Source organism: Astyanax mexicanus, chromosome 12, assembly GCF_023375975.1.
Source record: "Astyanax mexicanus isolate ESR-SI-001 chromosome 12, AstMex3_surface, whole genome shotgun sequence".
Taxonomy (NCBI): domain Eukaryota; kingdom Metazoa; phylum Chordata; class Actinopteri; order Characiformes; family Acestrorhamphidae; genus Astyanax; species Astyanax mexicanus.
The window spans coordinates 15878804-15892114 of record NC_064419.1 but is presented as its reverse complement, the minus strand read 5'-3'; the positions used below and the strand labels follow the sequence as shown (position 1 = coordinate 15892114).

The window sequence follows — 13311 nt, the reverse complement described above, 5'->3', positions numbered from 1 at the left end:
TTAAATCACATTAAACCTAAGTAACTCAGCACTGGCCTGTTGGATATGTGGTTGGGGTCTCCTGGGTTAAAGTGGATGTGATATCTGAGTCGATTTTGTGTTTGCATGGACAACTCCAGCCAGGAGGTAATATTAGCCTTTTATAATGTTTTCCTGTTACACACACACATGACACTGAGGTTTGAGGATTGTTAAATGCACAACCACACAATTAGATAGATGGGAGGGCAGTCCCATCTATCTGCACCCTCTATCAGATGTCACTCCAACTAGTTCTAGTTCGCTGAAACTAGTTCGCTCCTATAGCTCATGTTGCCTTGCCATGAGCACACTGGCCAGTCTTCAACCTCTCTCAATCATAAAATAACACCTCACAACTTATACAGATGTGACACAGAGGTAACACTTTATAAAGAATTTGCATTCCATGACTTTTGGCATTTCTGTGCATAATTAAATGACCATAAGCAGCCATTCTGAGCCAAAGCAAGAATAAACTTAGTAATAAGACACTTAATTATTGGACCCCTATAAACTAGGGCTGGGACAAAATATTGATAACGTAATATATCGTATAATTTTTGTTTGTGATACGTTATAAATACATGTTGTTAAACAGTTTTTTTTTTATTGTCCCTAAGACTCGACCCCAGTTTGCTTTGCTAAAGTTACTGCTTCATTACTCCACATGGAGGCGCTAATTCTGTGAATCTGACACCAATAAATTCATAATTCCTGTGCTAATTTAGTATTTAATCCTCTTCAGCAACACAGATGCTGTGATGTATCGTAAAGAATGGTTTTGTGATTAATTGAGTACCACATAATCACATTATTGTGATAGCATTGTGATCATGAGCAACGTATCTTGACAATATTGTGATAAGTGATTTCCTTCCTTATTATAAACAAAATATAATAGCGCTATATTTTTTGCACTATAAGGCGCACCGGATTATAAGGTGCACTGTCAATAAATGTTTATTTTCTAGTCTATTTTCATACACTATGCAACATTATGCAACACTAGTAAGGAACAGGGGTGCCGCCATGTTTTCCTTTTAATTCAGCAGGCCTCGCCACTGGGTGGTTCCGGTAACCAAGGGTGATATCAGCTAGCGGTTCATCACGCGTAGTTTGTAGTTTTACACGGTAAACATACAGGCTGATATGCTCACCTCTGAATGACGAAATTGCTAGTGCTTAGCGAGCTTAGCGACTAATGCTACTCCAGCAGTTCTAGCCAGGGTTAGCAGCAGGCTACAGGCCTATAATACTCACCATTGAGCGCCAAAAAACTTAGCGCTAAGCACAGTTATCAGCTAATGCTAATACTATCTATCTATCTATCTATCTATCTATCTATCTATCTATCTATCTATCTATCTATCTATCTATTTATCTATCTATCTGTCTGTCTGTCTGTCTGTCTATCTATCTATCAAAACTAAAACTACTGTATAATGCTGTACTTCATACATTCATACATAAGGCGCACTAATTATTTTTAGGAAAATTTAAGGATTTTAAATGCACCTTATAGTACGAAAAATACGGTAATATTAATCAGGTCTCATGCCTTTCTCAGATACTGCAAACCTCAAAGCACTGAAAATGAAGTGTGTGGTTTATGAGCACAGTGTAGCCCGCAGCTTCCTGGCCTTATATGTCGTACTCACCTCTTTTTGCATGAGCATCAGCATCTAACAGCTCATTATTCTGGGTCATTTCATTTCCTGCGCAGCCTTACACTGCCGCAGATAGTCAGGAAATCAATGTGTAAAGTGAGTGAAGAATTACACAGAATTATGTGACCATTACATTTGTCAAATGAAACCTAATAACTGTTTCACAGAAGCCTGTAGAACACTATACACCGCCTGACTGTGCTCAGAGTGTGTTGTGGATAAACGCTACAGAAGCAGATCAATAGAACACGGAGGTTTGAATCTGATCTTTAGTGGTGTTGCGGTCTGCTTTTTTTCCGGAGCTTCTTCTCCATTCTTTTTCTGGAAGACAGTGTAAATATAAAGCCGCTAAAAGGCAGAGGGACATTTGTTTATGTTTACTGTCTGTGTGTCAGAGATGAAGCCGTGAACGGCCCCCTGTAGTTCTAAATAAGACCTCTCTGATAAAGCCACCCGCCACAGTGAACGAGCCTTCAGGGCATTGTTAGTGTTTTCCTCACCGCAGCACACTAATTAAGAGAGGGAGAGAGACAGGCTTGAGTAGCCTGTGTGTGTGCGTGTGAGTGTGTGTGTGTGTTTGTGACTGTGTGTATTTTTGTTTGTTTATATTTGTGCTGTCTCTGTTTTGTTCAGACCACAGAGCATCCTAACCCGGGAAAGAAATTCACAGCGCGTGGTTTCCCTCGGCACTGCTACCTACCTGACAACGAGAAAGGCCGGAAGGTGAGATCACCGGTTATGAGTTTGTTGCCGTGTTTTAGAAACACTAGCTACACTGTATATTATTCCATCTTCCAGCTTAGAAATAAATAGTTTTATATATAATCAGAGATGTATAATGACTAAGTAGATCGACTTTACTACTGTATTTAAAGGTCTCCTTCCGTTCAAATCCACTTTTTCTTGTTTTTTATTAAATACAATAGGTCTCTCTGAGTTGTTTATGATGCTGCATATGAAACTCTTCCTCAACCTCCATTGTCTGCAGTAGCTAGTAAAAGAAAATGTTTAGAATAACGAGTCAATCAGGAAAAGCATTGTGTCTACCTCAACCCGTGAATTAGTATTCATGGCCTCGCCCACCTCGGCTCGCGACCGCCCACAGGCAGAGCTAAAGCCACGGAGATAGGCAGGTTTCATCAGATAGAAGCTAACAGCGTTAGGAACAGCATTGCAGTTCATCAGTGTTATATGCTTTGCTCAGAGTTGGGGTGTGTTCTTTACTTTCTGGACCTGGACCACCCAACTCTGTATGTTTGCATAGTTTAAAATAGGATCTCCGGTGGATTCTGCACTTTACAGAGACTCTAAGACTAGGTTAGTGGCTAAACTGCACTTAGCAGGGCTTTACACATGTTGTAAAGTAACGTATGGCTTTACAAAGACCATTATTGTAAATATGTCTTAATTTAAACACATTGTCTGTCTTCCTGCTAGCAGTGCTGTTAGCCAATCAGAGGCGATATGTTTGCATGTATGAATATTCATTAGCAAGAGCCAAAATCCTATCGTACCCCCTATCGTACTGAAATATCTTTTTTCCTGCCTTTACTTTTACTTCATAACATATTTTCAGTGAGTTTATTACTACTTGTTACAATTCTAAAAATGTTAGGGATCATTCCAAATCTATAAAGCCAGTGTGGTAGAAGCTCTGCACTGTCACCGGGTTTGATAAGGCTGCTCATCACTGAGTGAATCAAGAGATCAAGCTGATCTTATAAGAAGAACTTACTGCTCCTGTTCTGTCTTTCACTCTGAGAACTTTCCACTGCTTTCTATAATAACTGCATACCACAGTACTGTACTTTAATTTCACTACTTTAGCAGTCAATTTTAGAATAAACTACTTAATAAGTGAATGTTAAATACTTTAGTACTTCCAGCTCCAGCTCTACTCCAACCTTTGTTGAGCCTAGTTGTTAACATCATGGCTGACTTGCTTCAGCGTTGCTGATAACAGATGCTGTGTCTGTTAGCATCACGGCTCCGATGCTGCTGAGGCCAGCAGTTAGCATCAAGGTTATCCTGCTCCAAACTTTCAAACATTCAAAAAGATTATTGTGTAAACAAATTGTATTACATGCTGCATAAACAATTAGTGTCTTTGTTAAAGGTATATTTTGCTTTGTCATGCACTCTAATGTTGCTATCTTGTCTCCCTTGGAGGACCAACGTTCTTACAGGATGTGTAATTAATGTCTGATGTCTGAGCACCTTTCCATTCTCAGACATTCTCTCTCTATCTGTCTCAGGTGCTGAAGTTGTTGATCATGGCTTGGGACAGACACCTGATCTTCACCATCGGGACCTCCAGCACCACTGGAGAGTCGGACACAGTGGTCTGGAACGAGATTCACCACAAGACTGAGTTTGGCTCCAACCTCACTGGCCACGGCTACCCCGATCCTAACTATCTGGACAACGTTGTTGTGGAACTGTCAGCACAGGGTGTGGGTGAAGACAACCTGAAGGACTGAAGAGAGCTGCGGTGGAGGACTGCTGTGAGCTGCAGTGGATCTCACAAATGCAAACACAACTCACACACACCTTTGGACGAGCTTCTGACCTTTAACGTGACCGCCAACCGCTGACCTGAGGTCAAAAGGGACGGATGCCCAAATGTGGCGTCTGGAATACACACAGGCAGACGAATGTCTGTGATTTGAGGTGTTTTGAGGAAGGCGTAATGTGGGATAACAATAAGATGCTCTATATGATTCGATTCTGTTTCTGCCAGTCATTGCTGTCATCTGAGACGGGGGATTTTCGATTTGTTTCTCTTTGCAACCAAAAAAAAATGCTATAGGAAGTGCTCTTTGTAAGACCAAGTGAACAGCAGGTCGTAGCTTGGGTGCGCTCTTGGAGGATATTGCGGTGTGTTTCAGCGAGTCAGCGAGTCGGTCGATAGGTCAGTGAGACCTGCTGGGCGGCGTGGAGAACTGTGGTTTCCATGGTGATTTTGTTTTTATGCCCAGGCCTCTGAGGATAGATGTGCAAGGGTTAAATGGCAGAACTGAGCACCGCTGGGCTTTTCACGCTTGGAGGATTTACCATGGAGACGACATTTGAGGTGTATGTAGTTCAAAGCTTGATGATTGATGGTCTCCGGTTGTGTGATATATTAGCCTGTTTGTGTTGTCACGGTGCCGGCTGGGGGGGTTAGGTTAGATAGCATTTGCTTTTGTAAAGCTTGTGTTTTTCCTGATCTTTAGATCTGTAGATCAATTAGCCAAGGTTGGGGCTAAGCCTTGAGTTTATCTGTGACAAGCTTGCTGAGATCAGAGTGTACAGAGTTCTTTCTTTCCTTTTGAACAATAAGGGGGTGTTCTCCTGGAAGAAAAACATTTATTTCTCTTATTTTGTTATCTCTCTATCTTTGTCTCTATCTCTCTCTCTCTTTTTTACGATCGTTCCGATTGAGCCTTGAATATGAAGACATATGTCAGTAAGTTCTTTGTTTACCGGAACCCTTGCTCATCCTCGCCACAGCAAGGAGATTTAGGCTGATAAAGTACTGCACTGGGCTAGCTCTGATCAGACCTGAGCAGATAAATCACAAAGCCTTCGAATCTGTGCTTCCTTTCAAGGTTAAACTCATTTGCAGTGACTGGCTCTGCCATGCCGCGGCCCTCGCTGAGGAACACACGCTCATTATACCGCCCGTGGAGACAGCAGAGCTCTCAGTGTGATCCATCATGAGGAGCGTGAATGCGAGCGTGTATGTTACTGCATGTATAAGCTCTCTCCAGTCATTGAGCAGGAGTTTTAGTCCTGCTATTCCAGATAAGATTGTGCCAGATTCCACCAACCAGATTCCATACACTGCTGAAACATCAGTGAGCAGTGTTAGCCCGGTATTGGGTCAGCACCAAACTCATGGTCTTGAAGTGACATGTGAAGCAAGTTTAAGTCTACGTTTACACAGCAGGTAAAAGTGGCCCAAATTCGATATTTATTTAAAGCTGTTCACACTTTTTAATGTGACAGCAGCGCTTCTAGAGAAGTTTCAGTTTCATCCTTGCCGGAATCTCAAGAGCTCTGAATGAGTTCAGACTTCAGCTGAGCTTATCACAGAGAATTTATTAAAGCCTCGCTGAAAAAAGGACACATTATTCTGATACAGACAGGTTTTTTTTTTTTATTATTATTTTTACGCTGTAGCTGTAGATTTCTGGCCACATGCAGCCAATTCATTAGAAACACTGTGCGGCTGTGACATGTGACAAGTATTCTAAAATAATTGTTTCAGAGACTTTAGTCCCAATATTTCAGAGCACTGTTATCAAATTTTTCGCCATTAAAGTCCTCAACTGCATGCTGCTGTCCATTTTTCCCATCTACTCACACCTTTTTCTTCTTTTTGACGCAAAATTCGCATGGATTCCGATCTGGCAGTTTAGACAGTGTGGCACTGCCACGAATCGAATTTGTATCGGATTTCAGTGCCACATATTCAGTGACCCAAATCAGAATAAAAAATGTGGATTTAGATTTGAGCGAGATTTACCTGTTGTGTGAAACGTAGCCTTTGAGGTCTTGAGAATAGAGCTTCTGCACCCAGGCTGTATTATCCAGTGCTCTTTAGGCTGTTTGAAACGTGATGAATTAATTGTACAGTCCTATCTCTGACTCCTGATTGGCCGAACGGTTGATCGCTCGTGTTTGCGAGGGTCGTGGTCGTCGATTTGAAGTGCTTTGGATTTTTTTAGAAGCAGAAATCACGGTCTTCCTGTTCCCTCAAACACAGCAGCTTTCTTTAAGCAATGGTTTGATTTGAGTTCGTCTTGAGGTGTTTAAAATCTCTGCTGTTACCATGTTTATATTTTTACAGTGTCTTATAATGCTCCGATTTTCTATATCGTCACTCTCGCGCAAAAAAACTCGTGGCCTTTTGGACTTGATTTAAATCTGGCTGGTGTTCTTTGTATTGTGTCAAAATGTCATGTTGAATGAACCAATTGGAATGCTCCAAAGGGACTTGGATTAGTAAAATATTTTGATTCTATTGAAACTTCTTTAGAGTTCTGTAAATTTGAAATGTGAGTTTTTTGCGTAACAGTGACGACAAATATACATCTATATATACATATATATATATATTTCCAAGTGTGGCTATATAAGCTCAATTTGATTAAGTATTTAATTTATTTTTTATACTCATACATATGTTGCACACACAAACACACACACACACAAGCACACACAAGATGCACACAAAAATCATACAATGTTTAATAATGTTTTAATACATATGCTTTTTGTTTAAAATCTGACAAGCAGTGCATTTGTCAGAAATGTCAGGGACTGTTTAAAAAACGTATGACTTATGTACGGAACGTCTGATATTAGTCCTACTACTGTCGCTATGTTAATGATGTCAGGTCTGGTGAACTCTTCTATGGTAACAGTCTGCTAGTGTTGGACAGGGGGCATTTAGCAGCATGAAATTAACCCCCTCCTCCCTTACCTACGGGTTGTGTACCTTTATATAACTGCAGGGAAAATTGCAAACATTAGCATCATCTTTGGCACTCATTCTTCATTCAGATCACTTCTGCTGGGTTGGGAACAAAGCTGCTTCAACAGAGCTGCTTCAACTCCTTTATGTTAGGCTGTTTACACCTCGCATTAACTAACATGCATTTTATTTTACCACATATGGACCAGGTGTAATTTTGCTTTGATAACAGTGTGAGTAGTTTATTCAAACCAAATTACATTGATATTTATATAGAGCACATTAAAACTGATGTTTTAAACTGATGCAGCTTTACAGAACTAACATGAAATGTGGTATCAGGACAGTGAACCAGACAAAAGATAAAACATAGAAACTCACTCTGAGCTGAAGGAGGAAGAAACACTGGGAGGAGCCAAGACATAAAAGGGGACCCATCCTCCTCTGATCAGACTACTCCTCCACCAGTCTTACACACTGGTTTTGGATAACTTAATGCCACTCTTAGTGCAAAAATCTAAGCAGTCCAGCTTGGCTTGATTGCTTGTGTTCAACCATTCAGAGGCAGGTGGCAAGAACTGGATGATGGGCAGCTGATCTGTGGTGGGTGATGGGGAAGGCTGACTTCCAGACACTTCCATCAGTCTAAGGGTTAAACATCCATCAGTAAGTATCAGGCTGAACAGGTGAGCAGTCAGTAACTCAGAGGAAGGTTAAATATGGAATGATTTTTGACTGGATTTAAGAAAACAGACAATATGACAGTATAAAATATGATCAAAGTGTGGTTAATGACTCCAGCAGATCTGAATAAAACAGACTTACTAAAGGGAGAGAGCCAGAAAGTAACATAGACATGGAGGCACCCTGAAACACTGGCATCCACCCACTCCATCATCCACAGACCTGAGTGATCGCATGCAGTGGGCAAGACGACTCCGTATTTCAAACATCACATCAATCATTACGTTCATTTAAACAACATTTGAAAGTAGTCAGTGACACATTTTGATAACTTTTAAAGAATAGATTTAGGCTAGTGGAAAACATTTTAAAGAAGTTCACACATCTAACTGTCAGTGCTATACTAGCTTCTCTGTCTTTGTGTGTATTGTATGTGAACACAAGTGACCACAGCTGACAGCAGTATATATTCTAAATTAAATGAAGCAAAATAAAATCACATCTGGTCAATCTGGGGACACATGTATCAATTACAGTGAAATATGTTAACAAAATCCGCCTAAAAGTATATTCCAATATTATCTGGATATGATATATGTTAATGCAAGGTGTAAACAGTCTCTGCTGCCACTGCTTATTCAGATCTTTTTACAGTATTTTATAGTTTATTATTTTTCAATGTGATTTTGAGGGATATGAATTTGTTGACGTGAACTGCAGCCGCAATGGTTTATTCTTATTTGTTCTACATAGTTTCAGGTTTTATAGGTTTGTTCTTTGCGACAGTAAGGGAAACTGTCAAGAATTACTTGACAATCATTATTTATTTATCCAGATGTTCCCTTCATGCAAGCACATTCTAAAGCAATACAAATGAATCATAATTAATTACTTCTATCTAATAACTCACAGACGGATAAATATATATATATACAGGCGAAAGTGCCTGTAAGATTTCAACAGCCAGCATTAAAATAACCCCTCAAACAGATGTGGACCATCTGCCTGATAAGAATTGGAATTCATTACATTGCATTACATTCAGGACTGTGGGCATACCGCATGCTGTTTACAGTGATTTTATAGGTATGTATATCTTATAAGGAGGATATGAATACAGTGCAGCACATGGTTGGGATGTTTAAGTCTGAGCTGATGGAAAGAGTACTGGTAATAGACGTCCTGCTGAGATACACTATGTGTCCAAAAGTGATGTAGACACCTGATCAAACAATGTTTCTACTAAAATCAGTTAATAGAGTTAATAATTGGGTAGAAATGTAGAAATTAAATAGTATTACAGAATTTCAGGATATTTAAGTCATAACAATGTACTTAAAAATTAATTTTAAGAATATAATACTGGTGTTCTAACAGTTTCTGTAGAAACAACTATTTTACATTAACAGTAACTTATCAAAACCTAAAAAACTAAAGCTAATCTGAAACTAAAGGGGCATATTTAGTGCAGGCAATTAAAAGTAAATACAGGAAATAGCAAAACAAATACAACACAGACTGCTTTCAATAATATTGCTATTAGACCTCCCCCAATTAGACATTATTTTTTATGTATTATGTATTTTAAGGACTATAAGGTGCATTTTAAGCAACAGTAGTAAGGAACAAGGGTGTCACCATGTTTTCCTTTTAATTCAGTAGGTCTCGCCCCTAAATTGTAATAAAAAAATGCATTTTCTTTTAAAGTCAAACGAGTGCTGGATGTTAATCTACACAGATTTATCTCCTGAAAACTGTTTATTTGGGTGAGTAAAGCGCTTCTGTTTATTTACAGTAAGCTTAGATTTCCAGTATTTTACCAGCAGCACTAGCGGTAGCAGTGCTTAGCCGCACTTAGCGCTAGTAAATGCCACGTGCCACAGCTACACTGAGGAACTCCGTGTAGTGTTCTGGTAAGACAGGGTGCTATCAGCTAGAGTTTCGTTACACGTAGCTTATTTTAACACAGTAAACACGCAGACTGCAGTCCAATATACTCACCTCTGAACAGAGAAAGAGCTAGCGCTGTGGTTAGCAACTAATGCTAATACTGCTTCAGTCTCTGTGCTGAAGAAACTTTACTGAAACTTCTTTATAAGTGGCTTTGCTGCTTTTTACGACCTGACTGGTAAAATTCATACATACAGCACACCAAATTATTATACCAAATTACACTGTCGATTTTTTGGTGCGCCTTATAGTGCAAAAATACAGTACTAAATTTGCTGCTTACTCCACATGGTGGTGCTATAATCAAATGAATAGAGTAAACCTGTGGTAAAGAATAGTAGTGGTTAAATTCTGTAAAACTGACACTAATAAATTCATAATTCCTGATATTTACTTATTTAGGGGTTTATTATTTTATTCTCTTCAGTAACAAAGATTCTGTGAAGCATCGTAGAGAATTGTCTTGTGATATATCAAGTATCACAGAATCGTGAAAATAGCGAAATCCACCCTGCTTGGACTAGTTTATTGGTGTGAAGACTTTAGGACACATAGTGAAAATCCTCAGGAGGATTCGGTCTCTTATGCAGCTGTTTATAAGGAACGTGTGCTGAATTTAAAGGCTGTGGTGGATATTTTGTAGCGTTGTGTTTAGAAATGGATTGGTGCTCCTTGGTTTTGCTGACCTCTGGCTCGCCATCAGGTCATATTTTAAAGGGGATCCGATTGGTTCATGTATCGTTCGCCCATTTCATTGCAGTTCATTGATTAAATATTGCACACTTTGTAGCCTTTTGACTAAATGTGCAATGTGTTTGTATATTGTGCCATTTCACAGTATTATTATTATAAACTCATAGACCTCTCTGCTGCATGTGGTTGATAACGGGCTGTAAGATGTATCTGAAGATGTCTCAGAAAGACTGAATGTTCTTTTTTTAGATGTGTAGAAGTGTGTATGTCTGCGTGTGGGTGTGAGTGTGGATGGTGTCGTGGCGTCTGGCTCGGTTTCTTAGTGGAAAATATGCTGCAGTCCGCTGCCCGGCGTGGCGTCGTACAAGAGCTCAGTGTAATCGCTCAGGTGTGTGCGGACCATATGGCCCTGCAGCACCTGCTGACGACCCGCCGGGCTTTTCACCGAGCCGGAGCCAGGATGCCACATGTCCTCTTTCACATGTCCTTCGAAGATTATCCAGAGCTAATTATTTTATTACTGAGAGAGGGAGGGAGGGAGGGAGAGAGGGTGTGAGAGTGAAGTTGAATAGCAGTTTGGAACATAAGCAGGTATAAAATACACTGTAACCAGTTTCTGTATTTTTTTACAGTAAAATCATACAGTAAATAACTGTTATTATAACAATTTGCGGTTATTAAACTGTAGAACACAATGCATATTGGCATGCCTTATTAAAACAGCTGCCACCTGTATACCGTATTTTTCACACTATAAGCCGCACTGGAATATAAGAATCATTTTAAGAGATAAGGAACTTCTAATTCAGCAGGTCTCATTTCTGAGTGGTGGTGGGGGGTAGCTAACTAAGTTAGGTAAAGCTAAGCTAAGTAAACAAAACTCTAGCTAACCGCTAGTGGCACTACCCTGAGTAGCCCTGAGTGTTCCAGTTAGCTAGGGCAATATTAGCTAGTAGTTTATCCCACGTAGGTTGTTTTAACGTGGTAAACGTGCAGACTACAGTCTAATATACTCACTTCTAAAGGGCGAATGAGCTAGCACTTAGCACGGTTAGCAGCTAATGCTGCTTCAGCAGTGCTAGCCACAGTTAGCAGCAGGCTACAGACAGACAATACTCACCTCTGGACTGAATGCTGAAATAGGGGTTAGCGGCTAATGCTAATGCTACTCCAGTCTTGGTGCTGACAATTTTCTGGAAAATTAAAGGATTTTAAATGCACCTTATATTGTGAAAAATACATTCTGTATAACTGTAACATTCAAAGAAAACAATTTGTATGTTTCCCTAGAATTTACTGCAGAAGAGACCTAAATTTTGCCAGATTATAGACTGTAAACAAAACATATAACATTTATATCAATAAACCTGTAGCAACGATTTGCTCTCTTTGGGGTAAAGTTTGCTCCATGTTTTTCGTAAATACATAATTTGATGATGTAAAAAAAAAAAAAGAAAAATTTTACATCTTTCACATGTGTCCTATTAGTCCTAACATAATTTATTTGCATAATAGGCATGTCCCCAAGTAACTACGGGGCAAGTTACTATTCATGCTGCAGTGATTTACTCTTAATTTACTCTGAATTTTTTACAGTGTGTGACTATCTATTATTTTACAGTACTTCATTGCCAACTATAGATCCCAAGCATTTAAATTACGTTTGGTTATGATAAAAAAAATGATTACAATATTATAATGTATTTATTTATAACAAAACTCTATTTAAATTACTATTCTTATCATACATGTGCTGTATGGTGTAATCTTTCTTCACAGTAAATTACTGTAAATTTTCACTCCTTTATTGCCGTTAATTTACTGTAAAATTTACAGGAAACTTTTTACAGTGTGAATTAAAGTTAGTGTTTTTTCTGTTTGGGGAGAAAATAATAATAATTAACTCTGTGATCATGATTACAATGATACAGTATTCTGAGGCTTAAGAGCTTTAAATAAATCTACACAGGCCAGAATTCTCCAATAAACACAATAGTTTAAAGAGAAGGAATTGTGACATTTGTTTGCTTGCTTGTGAAATCATTTGCTACAGAGTTTGGGGTTATCAAAAACTGTACCATGTATGGGAATGTTAGCATTGTGAGATATTTTGTTTTTGCATCTGTTTTACATCTCTTTCTCGGCCTTCCTGCTCTTTATCGTTCTTTTTCGTGCCTCATGCGACAGATCTGCGCTAACCGAAAAGCGCAATGTTCTCTCAGTGTTATGATGTCAAAGGCGCATGTAGCTTCTCTATATCTTTTCATGTGGTGAAGGCGAGAGAAGGACGTCTTAACATGTACATTATGATGTAGATGATCTTACTGATATCAGGCTACCATTTAGTAATATTGTTTGATGAAACAATAAAAAGGGCTTTTATGATACATGTCTTAACAGAACTGTTATAACCTTGTTGCATGTTTGTGTTTCCTGTGAAATAAATGCCGCTCCTTAACCAAAGGCACTTTGACTTGTGTTTCTGTTTGATTGCTTTCGTCCAGACTGATCTTTTACATGCACTGTAAAAAATACATGCAAATTATAACAGTAGGTCTTTTTGTTAAATACAGTAACATTGTGTATAACAATGCTTATGTTGGTAATGTAGGGCACCAGTACAGCTTTTTTATGATACAGAACAGCATTTTATCGAATTCCAGGTTCACACTACACGATTTTAGCCTGGTTTTTCAGTCATTAACAGTTTTTCAAACAGACGCCTGGCAAATATTTGGCAGCGGCTTCATACTGAAATTGTGGGTCCAAAACGCACCCCCTGCATTACCAGAGCCATTTTTGGAGAGTCTGACCACTTTTTGTCCCCCTGTTATA

At 39.1% G+C, this 13311-nt stretch overlaps 1 protein-coding gene across 1 annotated transcript in view; it reads left to right on the top strand.

The window, feature by feature from the left end:
- Nucleotides 1-12949, top strand: part of dtx1 (deltex 1, E3 ubiquitin ligase) — a 62526-nt gene extending 49577 nt beyond the window's left edge. Inside the window, exons 9-10 of the mRNA XM_007235870.3 lie at nt 2322-2411; nt 3944-12949. Of these exons, the coding sequence (XP_007235932.2) occupies nt 2322-2411; nt 3944-4168 (315 nt within the window). The 3' untranslated portion in view covers nt 4169-12949. The remainder of the gene's footprint in view (nt 1-2321; nt 2412-3943) is intronic.
- The last annotated feature ends 362 nt before the right edge of the window (nt 12950-13311 follow it).